The sequence below is a fragment of the Coregonus lavaretus genome (assembly GCF_964263955.1).
Source record: "Coregonus lavaretus genome assembly, chromosome: 19".
Lineage (NCBI taxonomy): Eukaryota > Metazoa > Chordata > Actinopteri > Salmoniformes > Salmonidae > Coregonus > Coregonus lavaretus.
The window spans coordinates 21,322,256-21,350,204 of NC_140006.1; the positions used below are offsets into that span (position 1 = coordinate 21,322,256).

The 27,949-nt window shown below is 44.3% G+C and overlaps 1 protein-coding gene across 2 annotated transcripts; it reads right to left on the reverse strand.

The window, feature by feature from the left end:
* Positions 1-337: 337 nt before the first annotated feature.
* LOC311146834 (desmoplakin-A-like) lies at positions 338-26,316 on the reverse strand. 2 transcript variants are annotated; one of them, XM_084183431.1, is made up of 24 exons: positions 25,952-26,316; positions 24,307-24,391; positions 21,697-21,818; positions 21,339-21,480; positions 19,742-19,867; positions 19,575-19,634; positions 19,297-19,464; positions 18,984-19,088; positions 18,636-18,731; positions 17,301-17,426; positions 16,241-16,399; positions 15,861-16,015; positions 15,353-15,479; positions 13,319-13,505; positions 12,819-13,060; positions 12,389-12,570; positions 12,037-12,175; positions 11,587-11,780; positions 9,391-9,553; positions 9,177-9,260; positions 8,899-9,006; positions 7,980-8,078; positions 7,260-7,757; positions 338-5,334 (listed from the first exon to the last, which is right to left on the reverse strand). In XM_084183431.1, exons 1-24 carry the CDS (start codon positions 26,164-26,166, stop codon positions 2,098-2,100), a joined length of 6,819 nt encoding a protein of 2,272 aa, XP_084039557.1. In that variant the 5' UTR covers positions 26,167-26,316; the 3' UTR covers positions 338-2,097. The 2 variants fall into 2 exon arrangements, with proteins under 2 accessions (XP_084039557.1, XP_084039556.1); XM_084183430.1 differs by having other exon boundaries at positions 5,931-7,757; positions 25,952-26,313.
* Positions 26,317-27,949: the final 1,633 nt, after the last annotated feature.

The window sequence follows — 27,949 nt, forward strand, 5'->3', positions numbered from 1 at the left end:
GTTGTACTGTTATGTCAGTTAAGATTGTGTGTGGTAAATGTACACAGTAAAAATGCTTCAGAACATTGTGAATGGTATGGGACATGGTCTTCAATAACCCCATTGAGTTTGTGAGAGTGCAACCTTGGACAAACCGTCAGTGAGTGAACCCACCATTATCATCATAGTTGAGGGAATGTTCACCTTATTTTCATGCTTCTTAAAGCTCCATAGACTAATGATGGACTTCAAAAGATCTCTACATGACACTTACAAAAGAAAGTGTTAGAAATTAACATATTTTTCAATCGTTTGGAATACAAAATGTATCATCATTACAGAAAATCCATTCAACAGGTAAATTCATAAATGGTTTATTACTTGTTTTAGAATTCAGTACCATTGGACATTGTGTTGTAAAGCGTAGGTAATTGTCAAGTACATTAATTGTTACTTCAAAGGATTGCTTGAAAACCAAAATCTGATCTGCAAATGTTTACCAGTGATTGAGTGATATTAAAGCAAAATAAAAATCAGATAAATGAATATTGTAGACATTGTAGAATAGATGCTGTGAGTCAAGGACCATTGAAGCAGTAAAAGATTCCCTCCTAGTCATATTAAAAAGCTGCCATTCATCTACTTAACAACAAAACATAGTACAACATAAAAAGCAGTTAGTGTTTTATTTGGTAAAATGTTATACATTTCAATACTACTTTTATTTTCAACCAAGTTGTAAAAAATCTAAACATTGACATCGATTTTAGATTTCATTCTAACAAACCGTTATCCAACAAATAGTTGAATATTTTCAACCTATATACCCCCAAACCAGATTTAGCTAACAGCACAAAACATCAAACTAAACACAAACAATCAATGAAAGATATACCACATCACAAATTCTACCCCTATCTAACCCACTTTCCCTCTTCCTCCACCATAACAAACATGCCACATCACATCTACCCGCATCTAATCCACACTAGAGTTGTCATTTTCAGCCCAAACCCGACGGCCGGACATGAAGTTCTGAGAATTTATCAGGCCGGACCAGGTTCGGACTTGCCACACTGTGTAAAAAAAGTTTTTGACCATGCGTGTCTTTGTGACTACTAGCGCACCTTGGCTTCTACTACTGCTCTCTCTAAATCTCTCTCTCCCCCTCCCTCTACTAGGCTTACGTTTTATAATGATGAAGGAAAACAAGGAGGGTAGGAGCGAGCGATTCATGCATATATTAACTTGATTTAGGCTACATTATTGCATGCAAAATGTTTGTGATCAGTGACAGATGAGCAAACAAATAAATGAGCTACCACCTCCATTTATTTGCCCAGCCAGAGATCAACCAAATATACAGATTCAGTGAAACAAAATAACATTGATTGATTATAAGACAAGTCACAGGGTTTTGGTCGGGAGTAGGTTACTACGGGAGTGAAGAGAAAAATTAACTTGTTAAGCTATATAACATGCCCATGAGCACTCACCTCAATTTAGCTGACATTATCCCAGCCTAATTGTAAACAAATATCCAAATGGAGATTCAGTGAAAACTAAAAAATCTGACATTGATTGATTTATCAAGACGAGTCCCCACGCTTGTCTCAAAGCAGCACGACGGCACTGTCCCAATTAAAACGGTGCTGAAATTATCATCAAGTTGACCACAAATGGCTATTGCTTTAAATGTATTATAGGCTTACGGTTGGATGTGACTTTGGGAGTTTCTGTACGCAAAAATGTGTTACATGCCTTCAATTGCATTAGCCTACTTTATTCCAATAGTTTCGTAATTCAGTTGATCATAACTATGCCTAAGGTGAGTTTTCCTCTCTCCTCGCTTTTCTAAGACAAGTGCTGTTTCCTCATCTCCTCACTCCGCTGCCTCCTGCCTCTGCCGGATTGTTCTCAACACCAGTTTAAATCAATATGCTGTCTCCTAGAAATCTGGCTTTTTTGGGAGGTTCGGGTTCATTACATTTCTATGATGTCGGACTGGGTATGGGCTTGGGCTTCAGCTCATCGGGCTTGGGTAAGACCAGGCTCTAATTTTCAGACCCGAAGACAACTCTACTCGACACCCTCTTCCCCTATATTTGTGTTTTAATATTAGAACTTTGAGTTGGAATTTAAGGTGGTGGAGGCAGAAGTGGTGAAGGTGCTGTAGCTGGAGGAGTAATCCACACTGCCCCTGCGGGAGCCACTCCTGGACCCTGTACGAGAGGTGGCCAGTGAGCCAGCCCTGGAGCCCGAACGGGAGCCTGGGTTGGACACGTTGTAGGGGCTGCTAATACCCTTGCTGGATATGGAGGAAGCCTGGAGCATCTTCATGCCATTGCCTTCCTCCACCATGCAGCTGTCCATGGCCTCCTTGTAGGAAATCTTCAGCTTGGTCTTGGGGCAGGTCAGGTTCTTGGTATGGCTCCTCGTGTCCTGGAGCTTCTGTGCTCCTCTCCCATCCAGCCAGCCCCTCCGGATGGCCTCCTCGATGCTGGTCTTCTGCCCCTTGCCGGGTTCTAAAAGCCCTCCTGTCAGATACTGGAACTCCATGAACCTCATGCCAGCCTCGTAAGGCAGCCATTTCTCCTTCATGGCCTCGGCCGCAGACATCTTCCTCTTGGTCTTCACATCCTCGAAGCCCATGAAGGCTTTCTGGGCTGGCTTCAGCTTGGTGGCCATGTCATCATCGATGATGCCTTGGTGGACGGCATCCTGCAGGTTAAGCCGCTGGCCATTGGTGGGGTTGATGATGCCTCCAGTACAGGCCTGGGCCTCCAAAAGCTTCTGAGCTGTAATGGCATCCACTATGCCTCTCCGTAGAGCCTCCGGGATGGTGATCTTCTCAATTGTCTCTGTGTCAAAGATTGCTGCTATTGGGCTCCCTTCGTCAAACTCCTCTGTTGGGGAGAAGGTGATGGATATGCTGTTGAAGCGCTTTCGTACGGTGGGGGAAGAGGGGCAGGCCTGGGTGGTGCAGGTGGCCACATCCTCCATGTTGCTGGCGGTGATTGACAGCTCACTCAGGCTGCTTTTGCTGGTGATGAGGTCAGCGAACTGGGTCAGAGTCAGGGTTCCTAAGCGATACTGCTCTAGGGAGGTCTGGTCGATGATACCGCGGTCCAGGTAGTCCTGGATGTCATACTGTGTGCCTGTCTTCCTGTCCACCAACACCAGACGAGCTGAACCATCAGAAGCTCTGATGGTGATCTCCTCCCATTCACACTCCTGCTCTGAGAGATCCAGAAAGGTGTCGTAGTCGATGAGTTCCTTATGGTAGGCTTCCCTCACGGTCATCTCCATTCCAGTGTCAGGGTCTACGATCACTACCCTCCTCTTACGGAGGATGTTCTTCTGGCTGCTCTGCTGAACCTTCTGCTGAGGATTGATCTTGTCCCTCAAAGGCAGAAGAACCAGGCCAGTCTTGGGGTCGGTGATACACCTCTCCTTCAGCTGCAGATAGGTCAGGTTCTCCTGGGTGTTGGGGTCAAAGAAGCCCTTGGTGTCATCTCCTTCGTAGGACAGGATCTCATTCATTTCCTCGTTGAAGTAGCCCCTCTTGTAGGCAATGTCTACATCGATACGGTGGCTCTCCTTGGGGTCGATGATGCCACCACTGGCGATCTGAGCCTCTAGCAGCCTGATCCCATGGCCCTTCTCAATCAGATCCTTCTCGATGGCTTGGAAGAGGGAGATGGTCTTGCCAGTGTGGGGGTCTTTGTATCCAGTTACTGCTCTCTCTGCAGACATCAGCTTGTCCTTGAACTCTTTGCCCACAAGGCCTCTCTTCCAGGCCTCCTCCACATTCAGGCAGACATTGTTGATAGGGTCGATCACGAAGCCGGAGGCAGCCTGGGCTTCCAGAAGTTCCAGGGTGGTTCCTCGTCTGAGCAGACCTTCCTTCATGGCCTGGTAGATGGTCATGATCCTGTTGTTGGCCTCATCATAGATCCCTGCGATGCAGTTAGAACCATGCAGGTAGTTCTTGAGCTTGTCCTCAATTTCCTTGCTGCTGAGCTTTCCCTGGTTCAGCTTCTGCACATCGGTCTCAGACAGCAGGTTGGAGTTGATCAGCTCTGTGACGGACACCTCTCCCCTGAGACCCTGCACGGTCATTGGCTTCTCTGGGACTGGGAGGAGCAGCAGGCCAGAGGCGGGCTCCATCCTACACTTCAGCCTCAGATCACTGTAGCTGATCTTCTCCTCAGTAATTGGGTCCAGATAGCAGGCAGGTTTCTTGTTCAGAGCCCTGTAGAGGTCCTCATCGATCAGGTTGCGGTCAAGCGCAAGGTCTTTTGGCAGGAACACGCTGAGAACGGGGTCCAAGATGCCACCAACGGACTCCTGAGCCTGCAGCAAACGGAGGGCTGTCTCCTTGTCCAGACGGTTCTGCTTTAGAGCCTGTCCGATGGACAGCAGCTTGCCGGTGTATGGGTCTTTGAAGCCTGTGCCGGCTGCTTCAGCGGTCATCAGGGTGTCTCTATCATCTGTGTCCACCACCCCTCTGGAGCAGGCAGCATCAACTGACATCTTCTCGTTGAATTTGGGGTCCATGATGTGGCCGGTGGCAGCTTGGGCCTCCAGTAGCATGATGGCGCTCTCTTGGCTGAGCAGGTTCTTGGTCTTGGCTTCAGTGATAGACATCCTGCCCTGGGGACCTCTGACCATCCCTGCAATGACGCCTGTTCCCTTGAGGCTGAGCTGGATGTCCACAGCCACATCCTCCACGGTCCTCTTTCCCTTCAGCAGCTGCTCCAGGGTGGCCTTGCTGATGATGCCGCAATCACACAGCTGGTGGGCAGTGACCTTACGGCGAACCCCATCGAACATCAGCTTGGATGGATCCACAGTGACCACTTTCTCGTCCGTCTGGGTCTGGATGCTCATGGAGTCAAGCCTCTGCTGCAGCCTCCTCAGCTCCGTCTCCAGGGAATCTCTCTTCAGGGCCAGATCTGACACCTCCCTCTGTGAGTTCTGCAGCCTGCCCTTATACCTCTCCTCCACGGTCCTCAGCTCCACCATCATACGCTCCAACTCGCTCTTCAGGGAGAGCCTCTCCCTCTCCATCTTGTCCTTGTCTGAGTCACACTGCCTCATCTGCCCCTCCTTCAGTTCATACTGGCTCTTCCAGTAGGTGAAGTCCTTGTGGATCTTGTCTCTTTCTTCCTGGAGACGCTGTTTGTTGCGGAGCTCAGTCTCCAGGGAGACCTTGATGCGGTTCAGTTCCTCTTCGTAGCGGCCTTGGCGGGTCTTGTCCTGTTCCAGCTGCTTCAGCTTGATCAGAAGGGTGTCCCTCTCAGACAAGATCTCAGTGTAGTGGTTCTGAGACTGCTGCACCATCATGGATGTCTGGAAGGGAAAGGGAGAATAAGACATATTGGTGAACACACTCCCATGTTTAAAAAAAACTGTATGGATAAAGACCGTATAAATCATTACACATTAAAAAAGTTACCCTCTCCCCTTCTGGTAAAAATATTGAGGGAAGAAAGATGAACACTATTGTTAGCAGAGACCCAGATAATACAAATATCCAGCAACCAGTGAATGTATAGCCATAATATACTGTAGATATCGTGAGTGAGTGCAGTGCAAACCATGGAAGCAGTCAGGTGGTGAACATTGGTCCTCTGAGAAAACTATTAAATTATAGATTAAATACTTATATAATTTAGCCAGTTTGTTTAGGAATTATTAATAATGAATGAATATCTTATAGTTGAGTAATAGTTATTAATTGTTAACAACAATAAAATTGTTATTTGACTGAACAAAAGCAAAGCCATTTTCTTATGCAAAAGTTGGGGAAATTACAAAACCAGAACAATAGAAAACATTAATTAATGATGTAAATAATTTGAACCTCCCAGTGCCACTCATTCATGCAGAGATGTTGGAATTAGTTGGAATTATTTGGAGTTGACCCTGCAGATCAATCAAAATACCTCTATTGATAGCTTTTGTACTTTGTCTAAATCTGACTTCAGCTTTTCCCTCTCCTTGGTCATGTCCTTGATGAGCGCTTGAAGTTCCAGTATCATCTTGCTGCTGCTCTGGAGCTGGGCATGCAGGGAAGAGATCTGGGATGTGCGCTCTCCATCCATACTATCTCTGTCAAGTTTCAGTTGCTCTTTCTCCTGCTTTACTCCTCTAATTTCCTCCTCCAGCGTCAGCCTCTCCTTGGTCAGCTTCTGGGTCAGGCTCTGGAGTTTCTCGATTTCTGCGGTGGCATCATTGAGCAGCCGGCCCTTCTCCTCAATGGTTTTGTAGAGGCTCTCGTTGCGGAGATTGACCTCACAGACCTTCACCTGCTCCTGGAGGAGCTGCTGTTCAAGTGCCTTTAGCTCTGCGGATACCTGACTCAGGCGATCCGTGGTAGCTGTGTGCACTCGCAGGCTCTTGTCCAGAGCCTCCTGGAGAGCCCGGAGCTCCTGCTCATACTTCCTTCCTGAGGTGGACACCTCTTCCTGCCTGGCCCGGAGGGTGTTGATGGTGGAGGTGTGTTCTCTGCAGGTCTGGGTCATCTTCTCCAGCTCAGACTCTATCCTCTTCCTGCAGGTGAACTCATCCTGGGTGATTCTCTTCTGCTTCTCCAGCTCCGCTTCCAGACTGTCCACTGTGGCCTGCACGTCCCGGATGCGGCTCTGCAGCCTGGCGGCAGTCGTCTCAGCCTTGTTCCTCTCGTTGGTCTGCTTTTCGAGCTCCACTCGGACCAGGTGGATCTCCTGTTCTGAAATGTTGAGCTTGTTGATGACCTCCCAAGAGGTGATGTTACTGGTCTGCAGCTCAGTGTAGGACTGCCTCAGCTTGTTGACCTCTATCTCCAGGGCACTCCGCCTCTTTCCCTCTTCTTCCAGGTTGTATGTGAGCAGGCTGATCTGCCTGCTCTTTTCCTGGCTGCTCCTGGTGGCCTTGGCCAGCGCCTCTTTCTGCCTCAGCTCCTCTTCTCCTCTCTGGGTGACCAGGGTCTGGAGCTGTATTTCCAGCTCTCTCCTCCTCCTCGACTCCTCCGTCCCCATAGACCTCTGCTGGTGGGCCTCCTCCTCTGACCTCCTCCACATCTCCTCAGTCTGAGTCACAGATAGTCTCAACCTCCTCAGCTCCTCTTCAAGATCCCTCTTATCTGCTTCTAGTCTTTCACACTGCAGTTTGAGCTCGGCCGTGTCATCTTGTTTCTGCTGAGAAGCCTTGAGGATGGTGGTCTTGGTGACGTGTATCTCCGACTCATAGCTTTGCTTAAGGTTACTCATCTCCTGGTTGCACTGGGTTCTTACCTTAGAGATATCCTGCTCCGCACCGCGCCTCCTCGTGGCCTCCTCTTCCAGCTGCATCCTGAGCCTCTCCAGCTCGCGCTCCTTGTCCTTCACCACTTTCTCCAAGTCGATCTTGGACCAGTTGACCTCGTCCAGCTCCTTCTGGCGCCGGCGCACGGCCGCCTCGTACTCTTCCTGCTGGCTGGTATAGCGCTCCTCGGCCAGCCTCCTCTTCCTCTTCTCCTCATCCAGCTGGTAGGTGAGGCGGGTCAGCTTATCATTGAGCTCAATCAGCTGGCTGCTGGTGGTGCCCAGGCTCTCCCTGGCCACATTGGCCTGCATGGCTGTGGTCCTCTTCACCTCCTCCATGGAGATGAGCTGTTCTTTAGACTGTGAGAGCTCCAGCTTGTAGCGGGACAGGGCATCCTCTAAGGAACGGTTCTTCTGGCTGCGGTCCTGGATGTTCTCCTTCAGACGTATCAGCTCCTCCTCCAGAAGCTCGATCTTGGTGTTCCTTATCTGAGGGGGGGAAATAGAAGAGTCGCAATGAGATAATAGTTGCAATGAAAAGTAGTTGCCCTTAAAAACTAGGATCTAGAATCAGATTACCCTAACTCAATCATAACCAAGGAAAGTCATATCACTTCCAGAAATTGATCATATATAGTCTTATTTAAAGGAAACTCATGTGCTACATATCGCAAACTCATTATTTTTACGATTCTGCCACTACGCCCTTACCTTCAGTTCCTCCATGTTCTTCAGCATCTCCCCCAGGAACTTGTAATAGTCACTGGAGCGGGTCAGGAGCTCTATGTAGCGAGACTGGAGGTCAGTTGCCTAGTGGGGTTACAGATAAAGTTAATAGATAAACAAGCAGCCATAAGCTTTTAAATGTGTGTAAAAAATAATAATAGAGCAACCACTAGCTACACTCTTAGAAAAAAGGGTTCCAAAAGGGTTCTTCGACTGTCCCCATAGGAACACTCTTTTTGGTTCCAGGTAGAACCTGTTTTGGTTCCAGGTAGAACCCTTTTGGGTTCCATGTAGAACCCTCTGTGGAAAGGGTTTTACATTGAACCCTAAAAGGATCTACCTGGAACCAAAAGGGTTCTACCTGGAACAAAAAAAGGTTATTCAAAGGGTTCTCCTATGAGGACAGCCGAAGAACCCTTTTAGGTTCTAGATAGCACATTTTTTCTAAGAGTGTACGATAATGTTAATTGAAAAGGTTATTTGCCAGCATTTATGGTTTAATTTTTAATAGAGCCAAATAGCAAATCAATCCAAAACACAAGGATTACCACACTGGGATTAACATCACTGTAATACCTATAGGGCATTATGACTGGCATTATGCCACCTCAGGCTTCATGAACTCGTTTACCCACATTACCAGGGTGATTACCAGGGTGATGAAGAATGTGTTTGTTTTCTATGATGATAGTGTTTTGTATTCCTGTTTTGCATTTCATATTTGTATTAGATGTGCATCTTTGTAATTACAGGGCTCATTTGAAAGCCCCCTCCCCCCCACATAATCATATTAACTTTGCTCTAAAAAGCTAAACTGATCCTACTCTGAGACACTTGATCAATACGGCCCTGACGTCTTTATAACACTGTCTACTGCCCCCTGTTGGACAGGCTGGTTCATTACCTTTTCTCTGACCACAGTGGCAGGGGACTGGAGCATGGTTTTCTTAATGGGAAAGTTCAGCAGGGTCTCCAGTCCAGCACTGTAGGAGGCCAGCTGCAGCTCATAGTCCTGGAATGGAGTAGAACCATGTATGAACACAAGTATTTATTTGTATTTTATTTTACATGCTACAGTATGATACGGTTTTAGTTGGCGATGTGATATGCAAACTGGTAAGATACTTTTAGTGACAACCAAATTCAAGGTGTTGAGAGAGGTTGTGAAAGCATGACATTCACCTTGATGGAGGCAGCACAGGTGTCCGCATCCTTCTGTACATCCTCCACCTTCTCCTTCTTCCCTTTGATCTCACTATGCAGCACCTGTCCATCAAACATGAGTGCATTCAAATCTATCAATCATACCTGAAACAACCAGTCAGTCTCTGTACTGTACAGAATTGTACTACATCATTTTGGGAAATATTGTTGGGATGGCTGTGCAGTGTCCTACCTTCTGTTGGTTGAGGTGCTCCATGAGGGCCTGGATGTCGCTGAACTTGGCTGCCTGCAGGGTGTCCTGGCGCTGTCTAGCATTGTCTATCCACTGGTCTACCACTCCACTGCTCTGCTGGAAATGTCTTAGCTGTTTCTCTTGCTTTTCCAGGTCCCACACTCTTATTAGAGAGGGATGGAGAAAAGAGAAAAGGAGGGAGGGAGAGAGAGAGGGAGAAGAAAAAGGAGAGATAGTCCCATGGTCAATTGAGTTGCTGACTACCAGCAAAAATAAGACTATGGAATGCAAGGAGGCTGAGTGTGATGGATCCCCTACTAGTGCATAGAAGCAGTTATTATGAAACATCAGAACTGGATATGAGAGTGATTTCATGCACAGCAAATTGGCCAGTGTTACCTAGTGTTGCATTTTCAGTGTAACATTTCTAGTGTTGATTCAGGAGTTCAATTAACTCTCTAGGAGTGAAATGAACACTAAGTGGTGTAAAATAATCCCAGTGTTGGTGTTAATAACCAGTGGTGAGTGTGAGAGTCTGATTGAGACCGTTTTACTCTATGGAGAGTAAAACATACCTTCATAAAAACCACACCCATCTTTATCTTATTTCCCAGCATGCTCTACTGCAGCTAGATTTTTGGGGGATTGTTTTTAATATCTGTGTTTTTGCATGTACACTGATTGATTGATTAATCTTATTCTACACAAAGATAAATAACATACATTTTTCTAAACTAACCCAATCAGTTAGTTAGATTTATTGCACCCGTTACTGAAATAGTTGTTCCAGTTTAAATGGTTTAGGTAGTCTCCTTTATCAATGTTCCCAACACTGACAGTCATTCTGAATGCAGGTTGTGGGTGAATAAAAAGTCTAACTGTTGGTTGTCCTAACTCTGTCTGGATTCCAATAGTTATTATATATCACTTTGCAAGCCAGCATAATGTGACTTGCAGGCCTGATGTGGCTTCCTGAAGCACTGAGCGTTTCCAGCCAATTTTGTCGAATATAGGTTCATTACACGAGGCTTTGATTTTTTTAGTCATTTAGCAGACGCTCTTATCCAGAGCAACTTACAGTTCGTGAATGCATAAATTTTTCATACTGGCCCCCCGTGGAATCAAACCCACAACCCTGGCGTTGCAAGCGCCATGCTCTACCAACTGAGCTACAGAAGTACTCTAGTGGCACTTGCGTGTGCGCAGGGTAGGGTAGCCATTTTGTCTTCTACCGAAACCAATACCAAACCAATCAGGTGGTTGTTCGACAAAATGAAGCTTTGGATGTCATTGATCACATGCTTCTGATAAAGTGATACAAGCATCGGCACACTGCTTCGAAGTAAACTGCTTAGCGATTTCGACGCATGCCTCAGAGCTCCGGTATGAAATGTAACATCACTAGATGTGGCCTGTAAACCAGTAGGTTCCTAACATCACTGTGTTAGGGTAAAACATGGCCTTCAAAGTAATGCCTTATGATGTGTAAGATATTGTCATAAACAGTTACATTTTTATGATACAATTTGCCTACAGTAAGAACTCATTTGGTGAAGTCCACAGGACAAAGAATTTACAAATTCAATAACCATGTTTCTTTCACTAACAAATACAGTCATGGGTGGTAACAACGCTACAATTCACTCAAAGTCAAGGCACACTGGGAAAGTATATTGGAGGCGTGGCTTAGTGGGTGCGTGGCTTTCAATTCATCATTTTTAGCCACCCGTGGAAGTATTGTACAGTTTCAGTGGTCTATGGTTATGTTTATTAAAGTTTTTGCATGTTGCAATAAAGACCAGTAAATATTAAATGATATCCTTAACCCAACACTGAGTGACCTTTTCAAGAGATACAGACATCTTGGTGTGATGGTTAAAAATACTATGAGGCGTTACTGCGTAACACCATTGGTGCAAACTATATACACTTCCTAGTGTTAAAAATACTACATAAGGTGTTATTGCATAACACTGAAAGTGTTAATTACCTACCACTGACAAAGTGTAACAGCGTCAGGACTAAGCACAGTGTTAATTTAACACTCAAATGTGTGGACCTGTATAGACACTGGGCCAGTGTTAAATTGAACACTGTCAGTGTTGATTTAACACTGGAGAATTTGCTATGTGTGTTTAGAAGAGTTTGTAAGAGTGTATGTGAGAAGTGTATGTTTAGAGATCTAAATGCCCTCACCTGCTGTCAATCTGGGTCTGGATGCGTCGCCAGCGGTCAGTCATCTGACCCACCAGGTCAGCGTACTTGGACAGGTCCACATCACACTTGTGGAAGGAGCCTGAGATCTGACTGTTCACATGCACTGCATTGGCCAGGTCACTCTCCATGGCCTTCAGCAAGTCTCTCTTATGTTCCAGGTCAGACTTCATTTGCTGTAGGGGCAGACAGACAGACAGACAAGCCTCAGGAAAAACACTGACACTCTTCTAGTTGAAATACACATCCCTTTGCAATGCCATCACTGACATAGCCATTGTGCAGCAGACCACACAACAACCCAGAAGCATCATATATTTATCTATATTAGGCCGTTCACAGTCAAACAGTCACAGCACTGCATAATGTACACACTAAACATGGATCGAAATATATTAATTGACAGCAGTGGTGATTGATGGCCTGTCTGACCTTGAGGGTGGATATGTAGTGCTCCACCTCATTGAGATCCAGGGAGGTGGTCTCCTTCTCAGTCAGACGGGCCTCGTGGACCTTGATGACATCCTCAGCCTGGAGGAGGCTCTGGAGCAAGTTCCGCAGATATGACAGTCTACACAGGGAAAGCAGACACACACGCAACACGTTACAACACTACCTCAACAAACAATACATTTCAACAGTGAAACAACACCACAACCAACTATAACCATTTCACAGAGGTGACACGTACCCTCAATAAACACATGCTAACCAGTTCGTTTTCGCTACCATTTCTTAACATAGGAAGAAGACTAGACGGTAGAAGCTTCTGCAAGAGCAGTACCTCTGGAGGTAGGCAGAGGATAGCCCCTGCAGATCTCCCAGTTTCTGGTTGAGGAGGTCCAGCTCTTTCCTGAGGAACTTGGCCTGCTCTGAGTCTGCTTCTGTCCCTTCCAGCTGCCTGAGGACATTCTCCCTCAGCCTCAGGTACTCATCACGCACCCCATCCAGATCATGGTGTATGCCCTGAGAATCAGGAACAAGGGTTAGTCCATCATGTAGAATAGGTTGCATTTAGGATATCAAGATTATTCAGAGAAAGACACAATTGGATAGGATTGACCACACAGGTTCCCTTACATTGCTAACGCCTATCCAGTCATGTTATCTCAGATATTACATCAAAGACAGGAGGAAGAAATGCAAAGTTTGTAAAAGTTTTCACAGGCCCATTTTCTCTATTGAATGTCTCTGTTGTAGATGTAGTTGCATACCTCCAGCTTTAGGAGGCGCTGTGAGCACTCCTGCACACTGTTCTCCCCCAGGGGCACATGGAGGTGGTGGCTAAGGTCGGACTCGGCCAGCTCCAGCCTGCGTCTGAGGGCGTGGAGGTCACTGAGCAGGGTCAGGCTCAGGGTAGAGCCCTGGGTGGAGGTGCTGGTCTTAGACACTGAGGTCTTGGTGATCTTGGTTGTCTCCGCCTTGATGGGCTTGACCACCTCTTGCTTGGATTGATCTGTGAAATGAAATGGAACCAATTTGAATTTAGTGCACTGGCATCGAATTCAGTAGCATAACATATTCATATAGTAACCTATATCCAACATAATCTGAGTGATTTCTTGGCAAACATCTGTAGCAATTGGGGTCACAGTCACTTAACCTCCCTGACTCTACTAATTATTTTGAACTGATGTAGCTTGCAGTGTAGACAGGGAAGGCGTTAAGCCATCTAAGAAGCTCCACTGGGTAGACTAGGCGCCCTAGGACTCACTGAATGTAGGCAGCCCTATGACCAGTGTGTCGTAGTGGGTCTGGGCTCCAGTATACTGGCCCTCCATCTTCTTCTTGTCATCCTCTCCAAACATCTCGGAGCCATGGCTGTTGCGGAGGAACTCCTGGTAGTGAGTCTCCAGACTCTTTATGATGTTACGGTACTCCTCAGGACGCATCTGGGACAGCTAGGAGAGAGAGTGACAGAGAGGAAGGAAGAGTGAAATTTACAACAACAGTGGGCTAAGAGGACTACTCTTAAAGAGCGCTCATTTAATATATACACTGCTCAGAAAAATAAAGGGAACACTTAAACAACACATCCTAGATCTGAATGAATGAAATAATCTTATTAAATACTTTTTTCTTTACATAGTTGAATGTGCTGAAAACAAAATCACACAACAATTATCAATGGAAATCAAATTTATCAACCCATGCAGGTCTGGATTTGGAGTCACCCTCAAAATTAAAGTGGAAAACCACACTACAGGCTGATCCAACTTTGATGTAATGTCCTTAAAACAAGTCAAAATGAGGCTCAGCAGTGTGTGTGGCCTCCACGTGCCTGTATGACCTCCCTACAACGCCTTGGCATGCTCCTGATGAGGTGACGGATGGTCTCCCAGACCTAGACTAAAGCATCCGCCAACTCCTGGACAGTCTGTGGTGCAACGTGGCGTTGGTGGATGGAGCGAGACATGATGTCCCAGATGTGCTCAATTGGATTCAGGTCTGGGGAACGGGCGGGCCAGTCCATAGCATCAATGCCTTCCTCTTGCAGGAACTGCTGACACACTCCAGCCACATGAGGTCTAGCATTGTCTTGCATTAGGAGGAACCCAGGGCCAACCGCACCAGCATATGGTCTCACAAGGGGTCTGAGGATCTCATCTCGGTACCTAATGGCAGTCAGGCTACCTCTGGCGAGCACATGGAGGGCTGTGCGACCCCCCAAAGAAATGCCACCCCACACCATGACTGACCCACCGCCAAACCGGTCATGCTGGAGGATGTTGCAGGCAGCAGAACATTCTCCACGGCATCTCCAGACTCTGTCACGTCTGTCACATGTGCTCAGTGTGAACCTGCTTTCATCTGTGAAGAGCACAGGGCGCCAGTGGCGAACACCTGCACGGTGTTGGGCTGTAAGCACAACCCCCACCTGTGGACGTCGGGCCCTCATACCACCCTCATTGAGTCTGTTTCTGACCGTTTGAGCAGACACATGCACATTTGTGGCCTGCTGGAGGTCATTTTGCAGGGCTCTGGCAGTGCTCCTTCTGCTCCTCCTTGCACAAAGGCGGAGGTAGCAGTCTTGCTGCTGGGTTGTTGCCCTCCTACGGCCTCATCCACGTCTCCTGATGTACTGGCCTGTCTCCTGGTAGCGCCTCCATGCTCTGGACACTACGCTGACAGACACAGCAAACCTTATTGCCACAGCTCGCATTGATGTGCCATCCTGGATGAGCTGCACTACCTGAGCCACTTGTGTGGGTTGTAGACTCCGTCTCATGCTACCACTAGAGTGAAAGCACCGCCAGCATTCAAAAGTGACCAAGACATCAGCCAGGAAGCATAGGAACTGAGAAGTGGTCTGTGGTCACCACCTGCAAAACCAGTCCTTTATTGGGGGTGTCTTGCTAATTGCCTATAATTTCCACCTGTTGTCTATTCCATTTGCACAACAGCATGTGACATTTATTGTCAATCAGTGTTGCTTCCTAAGTGGACAGTTTGATTTCACAGAAGTGTGATTGACTTGGAGTTACATTGTGTTGTTTAAGTGTTCCCTTTATTTTTTTGAGCAGTGTACTTACTTCTTGTTGTGGATAGAAATATATTGAGATGTTAGAGTTAAACAATAATGTCTAAATAAGACCATCACTTGACATTTCTAAAACACAAGTTAATATAACTTTGTTTCCTGTTTATATTGTGAGTACAGTACTATTGTTTTATGGGACAGATGCTGTGTTGTACATCTAGCAGATGCAGGCTGCTGTGTAAGTGGTAGTCTTGTGTAAAGCCTTACCATGGTGAGGGTGAGAGAGTTAATGTGGTTGATGTCTTTAACACAGTACTGCCAGGAGATGAGGCTCTTGATGTTGATGTAGAGCTGATTCCAGATGCCCATGATGGCCTCGTAGTACTGCTCATTCCTGCAATACACAACATAGGATCAGTTACTAATCAATTATCTGTTGGTGTCATAATAGTATGAGCGTTGTGCCAGTAACCGAAAGGTCGCTGGTTCTAATCCCCGAGCCGACTAGGTGAAAAATCTGTTGATGTGCCCTTGAGCAAGGCACTTAACCCTAATTGCTCCTGTAAGTCGCTCTGGATAAGAGCGTCTGCTAAATGACTAAAATGTAAAATGTAAAATGTAAGTCAGTTGATTTATTCTGACACCAGATTTAATTCTCTTTTATGAAGCTTTATGAGCTTTTAATATGTAATGTAATGTCATTTTTATGGCAGAGTTATTGAAATGGCAGTAATGTCAGAGAGCCAGACAGCGTGGATGTTGAGGGGGGTCTTACTTGCTGGCCAGTCCGATGCTGAGGTGGTTGGGAGGGGGGATGAGGAGGCACACAGAGGGGATCAGCATGTCCAGACCTCCAGGACCCGTCACTTGCCACTTACTGCGCTGTGAGTTGTCCTTCAAGATGCCCTCGTCCCCCTTGAAGATCCCTTTCTGTAGGACACACAGAACACATGCAAAACAGTGTAAACTTACTACTGTGCCAGTTCTTCTCTGCAAATATTGTACGTGTGTGTTGGGTGTGGTAGTGGTAGTATACAAGCATTGTGAGAATGTGTATATGCTACGTAAGATCATGGGATAACAATTTAGAATGTGTGTTTTTTCTTATCTCTGTGTGTGTGTGTCTGACCTGGTCTCTGTGTGTGTGTGTCTGACCTGGTCTTGCTTGAAGTCACACAGGGCCTGTACTATAACAGGACTAGGACTACTACTCTTCTCCTCAGGGTTACGTGGTCTCAGCCTCACGATGCTCTTGGACTTGTTGACCAGGTGTTTGACCTGCCTCTTATTCTCCATGATCATCTCCTTCTCTCTCTGGGGACAAACACACAGGTCATATAAAGGTCACGGAAACAGGTCCAATAGTCCTATAGTTATCCCTAAAGCCACTAGTTCTCCCATTTAAATAATTCCAACCTATTTTTTATATTTACAACTTTCTCACCAACAATATTTCAGTTACATATCAATCATGTCTTGGCATACATGAACCACCCTAAACAATTGTAATATACCCGTATGTCATATGCATTCTGTCCTGTCATATGGATTCTGTTGTGCACATGCCAATTTCTTTAAACAAGCCAGACCGGTTTGCCATGCTAACATATGGGGGAAGGAGTTACCCTCAACAACACACAAATATAGGATCTTAATTTGAGCCAGTTTGCAACAGCAGGAAAATAATCCTGCAGCAACAGGAAATGTGAATTATTATGTGGATTATAATTAATGGCCATGTTTTACAGGAAATGTAAAATGTGCAGTGTATTTGAGGATTAAAAAGGCTTCTGAAGGTTGTAATTTCCACTTTGAAATTTCAGACTTGATTATTCCTTAAGAAAATTAAGGAAAAATCAAGTCTGAAATTTCAAAGTGGAAATTACAAACTTCAGAAGCCTTTCAAACCTCAAATACACAGCAAGTTTTACATTTTCTGCATTGCAGGTAAGTTATCCTGCAACAGGGTGATCAAATTAAGATCCGGCATCTGTATGAGTAGTAAGGAGGGTTATCTAATATACAGCAAAAATGCTCACTTCATGTCCATCATGCTCATGTCAACTATTTGTATGAAAAATGTATGCACTCACTAAACTGTAAGTCGCTCTGGATAAGAGCGTCTGCTAAATGACTAAAATGTAAAATGTATAATATGATAGTTGTGGGAGAGATCCCATCGAAACATTCCCAGATGTCATTCAGCTTTAGGTACCTCAAGGTTCTTGAGGAGCTCAGTGAGGTTCTCCAGAGGTGTTCCTTTATCACAGGTGAACTTCTTACGGATGTTCTCATGTTCCTTCTGCAGCTTGCTGTAGGTCTCATTGGCCTCCTTGAAGAACTGAAGTGGAGAGGGAAGTTTAGTAAAAAATTACCTATGGTAGCTTTTAAGCAGGATCCCTCGTGTGTGTGTGTGTGTGTGTGTCTGTATTTGTATTTGTATTTATTATGGATCCCCATTAGCTGGGGTCCAGCAAAATTAAGGCAGTTATACATTTTAAAAACATTACAATACTACATTCATAACAGATTTCACAACATTTTAAGTGTGTGCCCTCAGGCCTCTACTCTACTACCACATATCTATAACACAAAATCCATGTGTACATGTGTGTATAGTGTGTATGTTATCGTGTGTTTGTATGCATGTGTCTATGTTTGTGTTGCTTTACAGTCCCCGCTGTTCCATAAGGTGTTTTTATCTGTTTTTTAAATCTAATTTTACTGCTGGCATGAGTTACTTGATGTGGAATAGAGTTCCATGTAGTCATGGCTCTATGTAGTACTGTGCACCTCCCATAGTCTGTTCTGGACTTGGGGACTGTGAAGAGACCTCTGGTGGCATGTCTTGTGGGGTATGCATGGGTGTCCGAGCTGTGTGCCAGTAGTTCAAACAGACAGCTCGGTTCATTCAACATGTCAATATCTCTCACAAATACAAGTAGTGATGAAGTCAATCTCTCCTCCACTTTGAGCCAGGAGAGATTGACATGCATATTATTAATGTTAGCTCTCTGTGTACATCCAATGGCCAGCCGTGCTGCCCTGTTCTGAGCCTATTGCAATTTTCCTAAGTCCCTCTTTGTGGCACCTGACCACACGACTGAACAGTAGTCCAGGTGCAACAAAACTAGGGCCTGTAGGACCTGCCTTGTTAATAGTGCTGTTAAGAATGCAGAGCAGCGCTTTATTATGGACAGACTTCTCCCCATCCTAGCTACTGTTGTATCAATATGTTTTGACCATGACAGTTTACAATCCAGGGTTACTCCAAGCAATTTAGTCTCCTCAACTTGCTCAATTTCCACATTATTCATTACAAGATTTAGTTGAGGTTTAGGGTTTAGTAAATTATGTGTCCCAAATACAATGCTTTTAGTTTTAGAAATATTTAGGACTAGCTTATTCCCTGCCACCCATTCTGAAACTAACTGCAGCTCTTTGTTAAGTCTGTGTGTCTGTGCATGCATGTCTGTGCACACGTCTGTGTGTTTATGGAAGTATATACACGTGTGTGTGTTTATGGAAGTATATACACGTGTGTGTTCACCTGACTGTAGGCAGCGTTCTCCTTCAGGTGGACATGAATACACTTGGTGATCTGGAGCAGCCAGCTCCACTGGGTCTGCAGAGTGTCCATGTAGGCCTTGGGAATAAACAAACAGCACCTTTTAGCTAGCAGCACCTCCATAAATAGTGTAGAACAAACTCATGTTTCCACTTCACTGCTTATGGGAAGCTAAGGGTAGGGTTGCAAAATTCCTGTAACATTCCCTGGTTTTCCTGCTTATTCCCTCCTGATTCCAGGAATCTTCCAATCGGAATTTCTAGAAACCCTGCAGGTTTTGGCAAAGTTGGGGAAATGTTCAACCCTAGCTAAGGGTAAAGTGACTCTCACCTCGATCTTGTCTGAGGCTGGGTGATTGTTCTTCAGGAGGCCATCTACTTTCTGCTTCAGTTTGTTCAGCTCTTTCTCCTTTACCTCCAGGCCACTCATCAGTTTCTGGAAAGAGAGACAGTGAGCGGACCTTCAAAATGGCTACTACAGTATAGGTATCTAGGTGGATCTACTCATGGTTACCAGTGCATGGACTTTGATATCCATTGCTCTCATGTTAGTTTGTAAATAGCGAAGTGAAAACGAGACTAGGAAGTGTAACATGAGACTAATGAGTGTACTGAATAGATATCATGTCAGTGTAAAGCCTTACAGAGTAGCTTTCCTGTTTCTTGGGGATGTAGTCATCAATGTTATTGTCTCCCCAGTTGAACACCAGCTCCTCCTCCTCTCTCTCGTTGACCCACATGATGGCCCTGGAGATCTCCTCGATTATGTTCTGCAGTTCTCTTAGCTGGCCCGTACGAGCAAATGACATTTTCTGACAGAGGAGAAGAGCTCAATGATAATACACTAATCATAACTCTGAAGAAATGAATGATCAAATCATTTGATTTTGTTCAATTGTTTGTTGTTAATATGGACTCATACCTGAAGACTGTCCCATTCTTGCTGCAGGGAATGGAAGCCACCCTTGTCATCAATTTGGGCCTGAGTAAAGACACAGACGATCAGTAGGGTCAGACGTTTTACACAACTATGTGACCTGACCAGGGGGAACTATGGGCCCTAGTTACAGTCAACTCTACAATACGTACCAGTTCATCTCTGGCACGATCCACCTCTTGGCTCCTCTGTATAGAGCTGTGGAACTTGTTCTGGCTCAGGATCTGTTGCTCAATGGAGGCTGCATCCTCACCCCATGGCGACGTCTCGATCAGACGCTGCATACAGACAGACACACAGGAGAGATACAGCTTCCTTTACCTCAACGACACTGCGAAACATCATGTCACCAAAAGCTTAATTACATTATTATTACTGAATAACAACCTCTCGGCTTCAGGATTCATTACAAAAGGTAAAATTTGGTGTAATTTAGTTAGCAATTCTTTTGAATATTTCCATATCAGCTGTAGGACAGTGACAAAGTGCTACTGAAACACATCTGTTTGTATGGAACCTTCGATAAATGTATTTCCTAACTCTATCCTCTAGATGGCAGTAAACAATCATTAACTGTTCCCACTGTCAGTGTGTCTGTCATCAGCAGGAAACTATTCCATCTATTCCCCCTGTAGAGAGTTCACTCCACTCCACTCCACTCATCTTTGATAAGAAAAAGGGTGAGTGCTGTGCTCAGTCAAAACTAGCTGGGGTGGTTGGGTGGCCAACCACCCCCACCCCAGCCAGTTTCTACTGAGCTGCACTCTCCCTTTCTCTTCTCTCTTGTCTCTCTCTCCTTCCTTGTTTTCTTCCCCCACCCTTTTTTATGCATTTATGTTTGTAAGTTGTATGCACAAATGTCTATTTGGTGAGCTACACTGTCGCAGTGAATAAAGAGGTAGGAGAGGGATATGTGGGTGGGGAGAGAGGGCATGTGACGGCTCAAATAGGGTCATGAGAGAGAGAGAGGGCAAGTAGGGAAACATTTTATTGTTGCTGTTTTACTGTTGCCAATACTTTTATCCACTTGACTTGCTAAAGAGAAAGAGAGAATGTACACAACACAACATGCAGTGACAAAATCAGAAAGACAAACATCCGGGAAAGAAAAACATCTGAGAACAAGGGATGATCAGTGGTGAGATAATGATAGGTAAGGGGTGAGAGAGAGGAAGAGGGAGTGGTAGGGAGTGGTGTGTGTGAGTGAGCAGATCAGTTGGAAGCAAGGCGTGTTTTCATAGACATGCAAGTCATCAGTCTAACAGTCACCGTCAGTCAGTAGTGAGTGTCAGATTTCACATTCCTATTCTCCTTTTGCCCTTCTTTCACTCTCTATTGCTCAATCTCTCTCTCTCTCTGCTATGTGTTCTCTACCCCTTGTTTGTTGTTTCTCTTTCATCACTCTTTCTCTCTCTCTGAACCCTCCGCCCCATTTCACTTTCACTCTCTCTCTCTCTCTCTCTCTCTCTCTCTCTTTCTGAGCAGCTTATGTTTTCGCATCTTGGTGGTTTGAGTTTCAGCAGGCCAGAATCTGCGATACGATTGGTGTCATGCTCCAACCTCCCTGCACACACACACACTCTCACACTATCTATCCTACTGCTCTAAACCGGTTTGGAGATTTGAGAGAAGGATGGCATATTGTCTAGGGGGTAAGTTCCAGAGTGATGCAGTCACCTATTTCACCCTCTGCAATCACCTTGAGGGGGAATCGGTAGATAAATGATGCAGGTTTTATTGCTATAATACCTTCTGTTGGCCGATCCAAGACATGGCATCAGTGTAGGACCTCCCCCTCTCCTCCCAGCCAATGCTGCCCCTGCTCTTCCTCTGGGTCGAGCCACTGATGGAGGAGGTGATCCCACTCTGCATGTTCTGGAGATGCTGTATGCTGTAGGGAGGGTGAGACAGCAAATGTCAGACATGAAAGATAAGAGTGGATTCGTCCCATCTGTTTTTGACCACAAATGTAAATGCAAACAAATATGCAAATTAATGTATCAAACACACACTCTCTCTCTCTTTCACACACACGAGTACACTCTCACTACCTCTCTCTTTCTCTCTCTCTCATCTCTTTCTCTCTCTCACAGACACTTGTCCTTACCTCTGGATGATGTTGTCATTGGGTTGTTTCATGTGCTGCAGCTCCATGGCACATCCCTTCAGCTGCTCTATAGCCTCAGAGGACATACTCATGAGCTTGTCCACCTCCACCACTGGACCACCCTGGGGGAGGACAATCATATGGTCAGTACAACAATACACACATACAGTGGGGGAAAAAAGTATTTAGTCCGCCACCAATTGTGCAAGTTCTCCCACTTAAAAAGATGAGAGAGGCCTGTAATTTTCATCATAGGTACACGTCAACTATGACAGACAAAATGAGAAAAAAAATCCAGAAAATCACATTGTAGGATTTTTTATGAATTTATTTGCAAATTATGGTGGAAAATAAGTATTTGGTCAATAACAAAAGTTTCTCAATACTTTGTTATATACCCTTTGTTGGCAATGACACAGGTCAAACGTTTTCTGTAAGTCTTCACAAGGTTTTCACACACTGTTGCTGGTATTTTGGCCCATTCCTCCATGCAGATCTCCTCTAGAGCAGTGATGTTTTGGGGCTGTTGCTGGTTAACACGGACTTTCAACTCCCTCCAAATATTTTCTATGGGGTTGAGATCTGGAGACTGGCTAGGCCACTCCAGGACCTTGAAATGCTTCTTACGAAGCCACTCCTTCGTTGCCCGGGCGGTGTGTTTGGGATCATTGTCATGCTGAAAGACCCAGCCACGTTTCATCTTCAATGCCCTTGCTGATGGAAGGAGGTTTTCACTCAAAATCTCACGATACATGGCCCCATTCATTCTTTCCTTTACACGGATCAGTCGTCCTGGTCCCTTTGCAGAAAAACAGCCCCAAAGCATGATGTTTCCAACCCCATGCTTCACAGTAGGTATGGTGTTCTTTGGATGCAACTCAGCATTCTTTGTCCTCCAAACACGACAAGTTGAGTTTTTACCAAAAAGTTCTATTTTGGTTTCATCTGACCATATGACATTCTCCCAATCCTCTTCTGGATCATCCAAATGCACTCTAGCAAACTTCAGACGGGCCTGGACATGTACTGACTTAAGCAGGGGGACACGTCTTGCACTGCAGGATTTGAGTCCCTGGCGGCGTAGTGTTTTACTGATGGTAGGCTTTGTTACTTTGGTCCCAGCTCTCTGCAGGTCATTCACTAGGTCCCCCCGTGTGGTTCTGGGATTTTTGCTCACCGTTCTTGTGATCATTTTGACCCCACGGGGTGAGATCTTGCGTGGAGCCCCAGATCGAGGGAGATTATCAATGGTCTTGTATGTCTTCCATTTCCTAATAATTGCTCCCACAGTTGATTTCTTCAAACCAAGCTGCTTACCTATTGCAGATTCAGTCTTCCCAGCCTGGTGCAGGTCTACAATTTTGTTTCTGGTGTCCTTTGACAGCTCTTTGGTCTTGGCCATAGTGGAGTTTGGAGTGTGACTGTTTGAGGTTGTGGACAGGTGTCTTTTATACTGATAACAAGTTCAAACAGGTGCCATTAATACAGGTAACAAGTGGAGGACAGAGGAGCCTCTTAAAGAAGAAGTTACAGGTCTGTGAGAGCCAGAAATCTTGCTTGTTTGTAGGTGACCAAATACTTATTTTCCACCATAATTTGCAAATAAATTCATTAAAAATCCTACAATGTGATTTTCTGGATTTGTTTTCCTCAATTTGTCTGTCATAGTTGACGTGTACCTATGATGAAAATTACAGGCCTCTTTCATCTTTTTAAGTGGGAGAACTTGCACAATTGGTGGCTGACTAAATACTTTTTTTCCCCACTGTACAGTCAACACAGTACTGTCAACACATCCACACTGTCCACAAGACTGCCCAGTAATCTACTATGTCAACATGGTCAACACACCAAAACAGCCAGGAAACCTTGTGTTTGATGTATTTGACACCATTCCACTTATTCTGCTCCAGCCATTACCACGAGCCCGTTCTCCCCAATTAAGGTGCCACCGCCTACTGTGGTACACACTACACCAGAGTTTCCCAAACTCGGCCCTCGGGACCCCAAGGGGTGCACGTTTTGTTTTTTGCCCTAGCACTACACGGCTGATCCAAATAATCAACTAATCATCAAGCTTTGATCATTTGAATCAGCTGTGTAGTTAGGGCAAAAAACTAAACGTGCACCCCTTGGGGTCCTGAGGACAGAGTTTGGGAAACGCTGCACTACACTGTCAAAAAGACAACCAGGAAGACACTATCAACAAGGTCAAAAAGACCACACCAATATGACCAATAATGGCTGAAAACACTTCAGCAAGGAGAGATAATAATGGACTATTCATGGCCAAAAAGGCAAAGAGCCCTTTTCAGGAGAGTAATTCTAGATGAGTGCAATATTATCAGTACAGCTGAAGACCACAGCTGTTACCAATGTTGCATCAACACAGAAAAAACAGCATCGCAAAAAACTCCTGTTTACATAGAAACATTGAAGACAATATTAAAAATATGACTTTATATTTGTAAGTGAAAGATCAATTATTATGCTAAAGCTAAACCCATTTTAATGCTGCTATTCCACAACCAAACATGTTTATGTGTGGGTATGTGCATCCATACGTGCATGTGTGTTTCTATCCATAATTGACCTGTGTAGAGTACTTACTGCCTGGAGAATCTGCTGTACTCTCTGCAGGTGCTCCTGACACTGGCTTTGCAGGAAGAAAGCTTTGTGTTGGATGCTCTGCACACTAAACATGACCCAAAAAAATAACACACCATCAAAGTTGGCAATATTGTAACACAAAACATCCATTAAATCGGCATTATACTAATATTAACAATATCAACAAGGTAGGCGACATCATTAGGTGACATCACTTTCTGGGGGAGGATCAAGTTAAGGGGAATGTGTGTGTAGTGTGTTGAAAGTTTCCAACACATTTCACTCTTGAACACAGCCCAATATGGATCTAAATCTATCCGCTTTGACCCAGAACATGTGTTGAGTTGAGTAATCTGTGATTGTATTCTGGATAATGTAGCCTAGGCTATTGAAACCCTGTATAGAATCAGGGCATTGACCACTATTGTGAGTGTAGTTTTGTCATTTAAAACGTAATGTAAAACAAATCTAATCTAATAAAATATACACGTCACATACACGTGTTTAGCAGATGTTATTGCGGGTGTAGCGAAATGCTTGTGCTTCTAGCTCCGACAGTGCAGTAATATCTAACAAGTAATATCTAACAATTTCACAACATATACCCAATACACACAGTACTTTGTATAATGCTAATCATAATGTAATAATGTGATTCCTAAAATCAAAGATAGGCCTAATTTCAATTGAATCTGATTTCTCTTAATTAAGTCTAAACAGTGTGTTTCTTGAGTATTTAATAATATTACAAAATACCATAAAGATCAATGTATCAAAATAAACTACAAGATACTTGTATTTTGTAATGTATTTAATTAAAATATGTATTTTAGAATACAAAAATACATTTGCAAATAGCTGGCTGAACAGCAACAACATTCTCAGTAACAGTTTACATAAATGTTGACAGTGACTGTGATATGTTGTTGTTTATCTATCTTAGTTGAATACACTGACTGTAAGTCACGCTGGATAAGAGTGTCTGCTAAATGACCTAAATGTAAATGTGAAAATGAACATTCCTGAATGAACTGCAAAGCACACTGGGTATTATTATTGGCCTTGTTTCAGCGCGAAGCTTATTAGAATAATACTAAGCATTTTTTACATATAATTGTTTATTTAGTTCATTTAGCAGACGCTCTCGAAAGACACCTCTCGAAAATATATTGTTACAAAATACATTAGAGTGTAGTTCAGCCCAATGTAATTCAAATTACAAAATACTCAGAAGTAATTGAAATACATATTTCAAATACATGCAACAGAAATACAGCCCATCTCTGCTCAAGGGGCGCCACAACCGGGACGCGAACCCTACTCCAACGACTGTCAACAAAACACCTAGCCACTTAAATAAGAAGTTCGGACCTCTTGGCGTAACCGTTAAGGTGTTGGCTAGACAGTTGCTGGACCCCGGTTCGACTTCTGATCGGGGATAACTACTGAATTCACTATGATTAAAAATGCTGATACAATGTTGGATTTATGTATTTGACAAAACAAAGTTAGATTTTTTCCCCATTGTCTATCTACAATGGATGTATTCAACAGATTCACAGTAAACTAATCATTAACTATTGGTCCAACTTTTTCCTGTTCTTAATCTACCTTTAGCCTAATTCTGCATGCAAGGTGCACATACCTTGCTCCCCCTCCGTAGCCCCCACCACCTCCACCTCCACCACCTCCCCCCATGGACGTTTTGGAGAAAGTTTGTGAATAGGTGTATCCGTCTCCATATTCCTGTTGATGGCCGTTTCCACCGACGACGACCTGAGTGCCGCTTGTCAGGTCTGGTCGAGAATTAGTCCTCCGACTCATTGTTGGAAGTCTATTTTGAGAGCCGTACATACTCATTTGCAGTCCAGTTTATGATTTACAATTTTGTTTAAAAAAAAAGGTAAATGGTCTTGAAAGAAGTGTAGTCCTAAACATTGAAGCAGTTCGTCCCTGTGCCACCCTCTCCGACGTCTGCTGTCGCGCAGATATTGTAGTAACTACTGTGAGAACAAGGAGTGTAGTTTTTGGACAGACCACTCCTAGCGCGATGGTGTCTCAAACGAAGACAGACGGTAGACTGCCGTAACGCCCCTTTGTTAATTATATTTTTGAGTGGGGGTAACTTTCTTCTGCTGGGAATAGGACGGAAAGCTGTGCAAATAATTTGTCACGCTCTTCGCAAGCAAGATTCTTGAGATCGGGAAGGTCGAATGAGGATCATAATATTGTCTCTCTCCTTAGTCAAACTAAATGCTCAAATGGATAAGTGATTATTATACTATGAATTTGTTGGTACAATGCTCTTTTCTGTTTGCAACATTAAATACCCAAATACTATAATATGGGAAGTAAAGTAATGGTTTTATTAGGTTTAATAAATTAGATGTAGACACACACATAGTGTACAGGTGTACAGGCTTTAAAATGGAAAGGAGGCGCGAGAAATGGAGGAGGGATGGGAGTACACACCCAGTCTGAGTCAGATGTAAAGCTCTGCTCCAGTTTGGGAGAGTTGGCCACCAATGTGTGTGTGATATAGCATTAGGCTATCAGTGGTATTCAAACTTCTTGAGAGGGGACCCCATTTTTTCCGCAACAATTTCTGGGGACCCACATTTTTTACGCAATAATTTCTCGTGACCCCACCCCACCCCAAATATAATGATACAACCTTAAAATCGGTACATTTTTACATCAACAAATAACCCTCAATCCATTACATTTTAATGTCTTATTAAAATGAAAAGAAACCAATACATACATTTACTCAATAAAATTTGATTTTTCAAATGATCTTTCTAAAAAACGTTTGTGGATTGTCCCCATACAATAATCTGTACTCTTATTATTGTGTTCCTTTTTGGTGACCCCATTGCAGTTCCACGTGACCCCGACTTTGAATACCACTGGGCTAATCATAATGTTAACATAAAACAGCAACCTCACACAAGTGAATAGATTGTGCTACGCTGGAACAAATGAAGCTGATCTGAAGTGCTTTACAATACCTTCAATAATATGACACTCACATTTTCAATGTTATCAACCACACCATCTTAAAATGATACTTAGTGGCCAGACATTATGCTTATTTTGGCCTGACGATAAAACAACTGAGACGTGTCTCTTTTTAAACAATGTGTCTGAGAGTGGACTTTCCAGATTGACATATTCTGCCCTCTGGTGTTTAAATCCTGTCTGTGTTGATCCCTAATGGAATCAGTACACTCTCTCTGGTGTGTGTATGTGTGTGTGTGAAAAATCGGAATTGTATTTGTTTCTTTTAATATATATTTTTGTTTTTCTCACAAAAGTAGTGCACTGGTCCTTTACTAGTCCTGTATTAGCAGACCAATATACTCCCCAGACAAAACAATTCTCAGCAATATACTCCCCCCAAACTACCTCCAGTGGCTATATCCACACCACTCTAGTAATTACTATAGTAAAGCTTCAGCCATTCATATTTGCTTCTTATCAATTAAATTAGGCTACTGTAAAGAAACATCAATGCACCGACATTTAACTGCATGGTGTATAATACATAATATCATAGCATGTGGTCCTATCCAGTGATGTAGTGGCAAAAACAATAGGTGGGTAAACTTTGATTGCTGGTAACAGTAAAAAAAAGTCATGC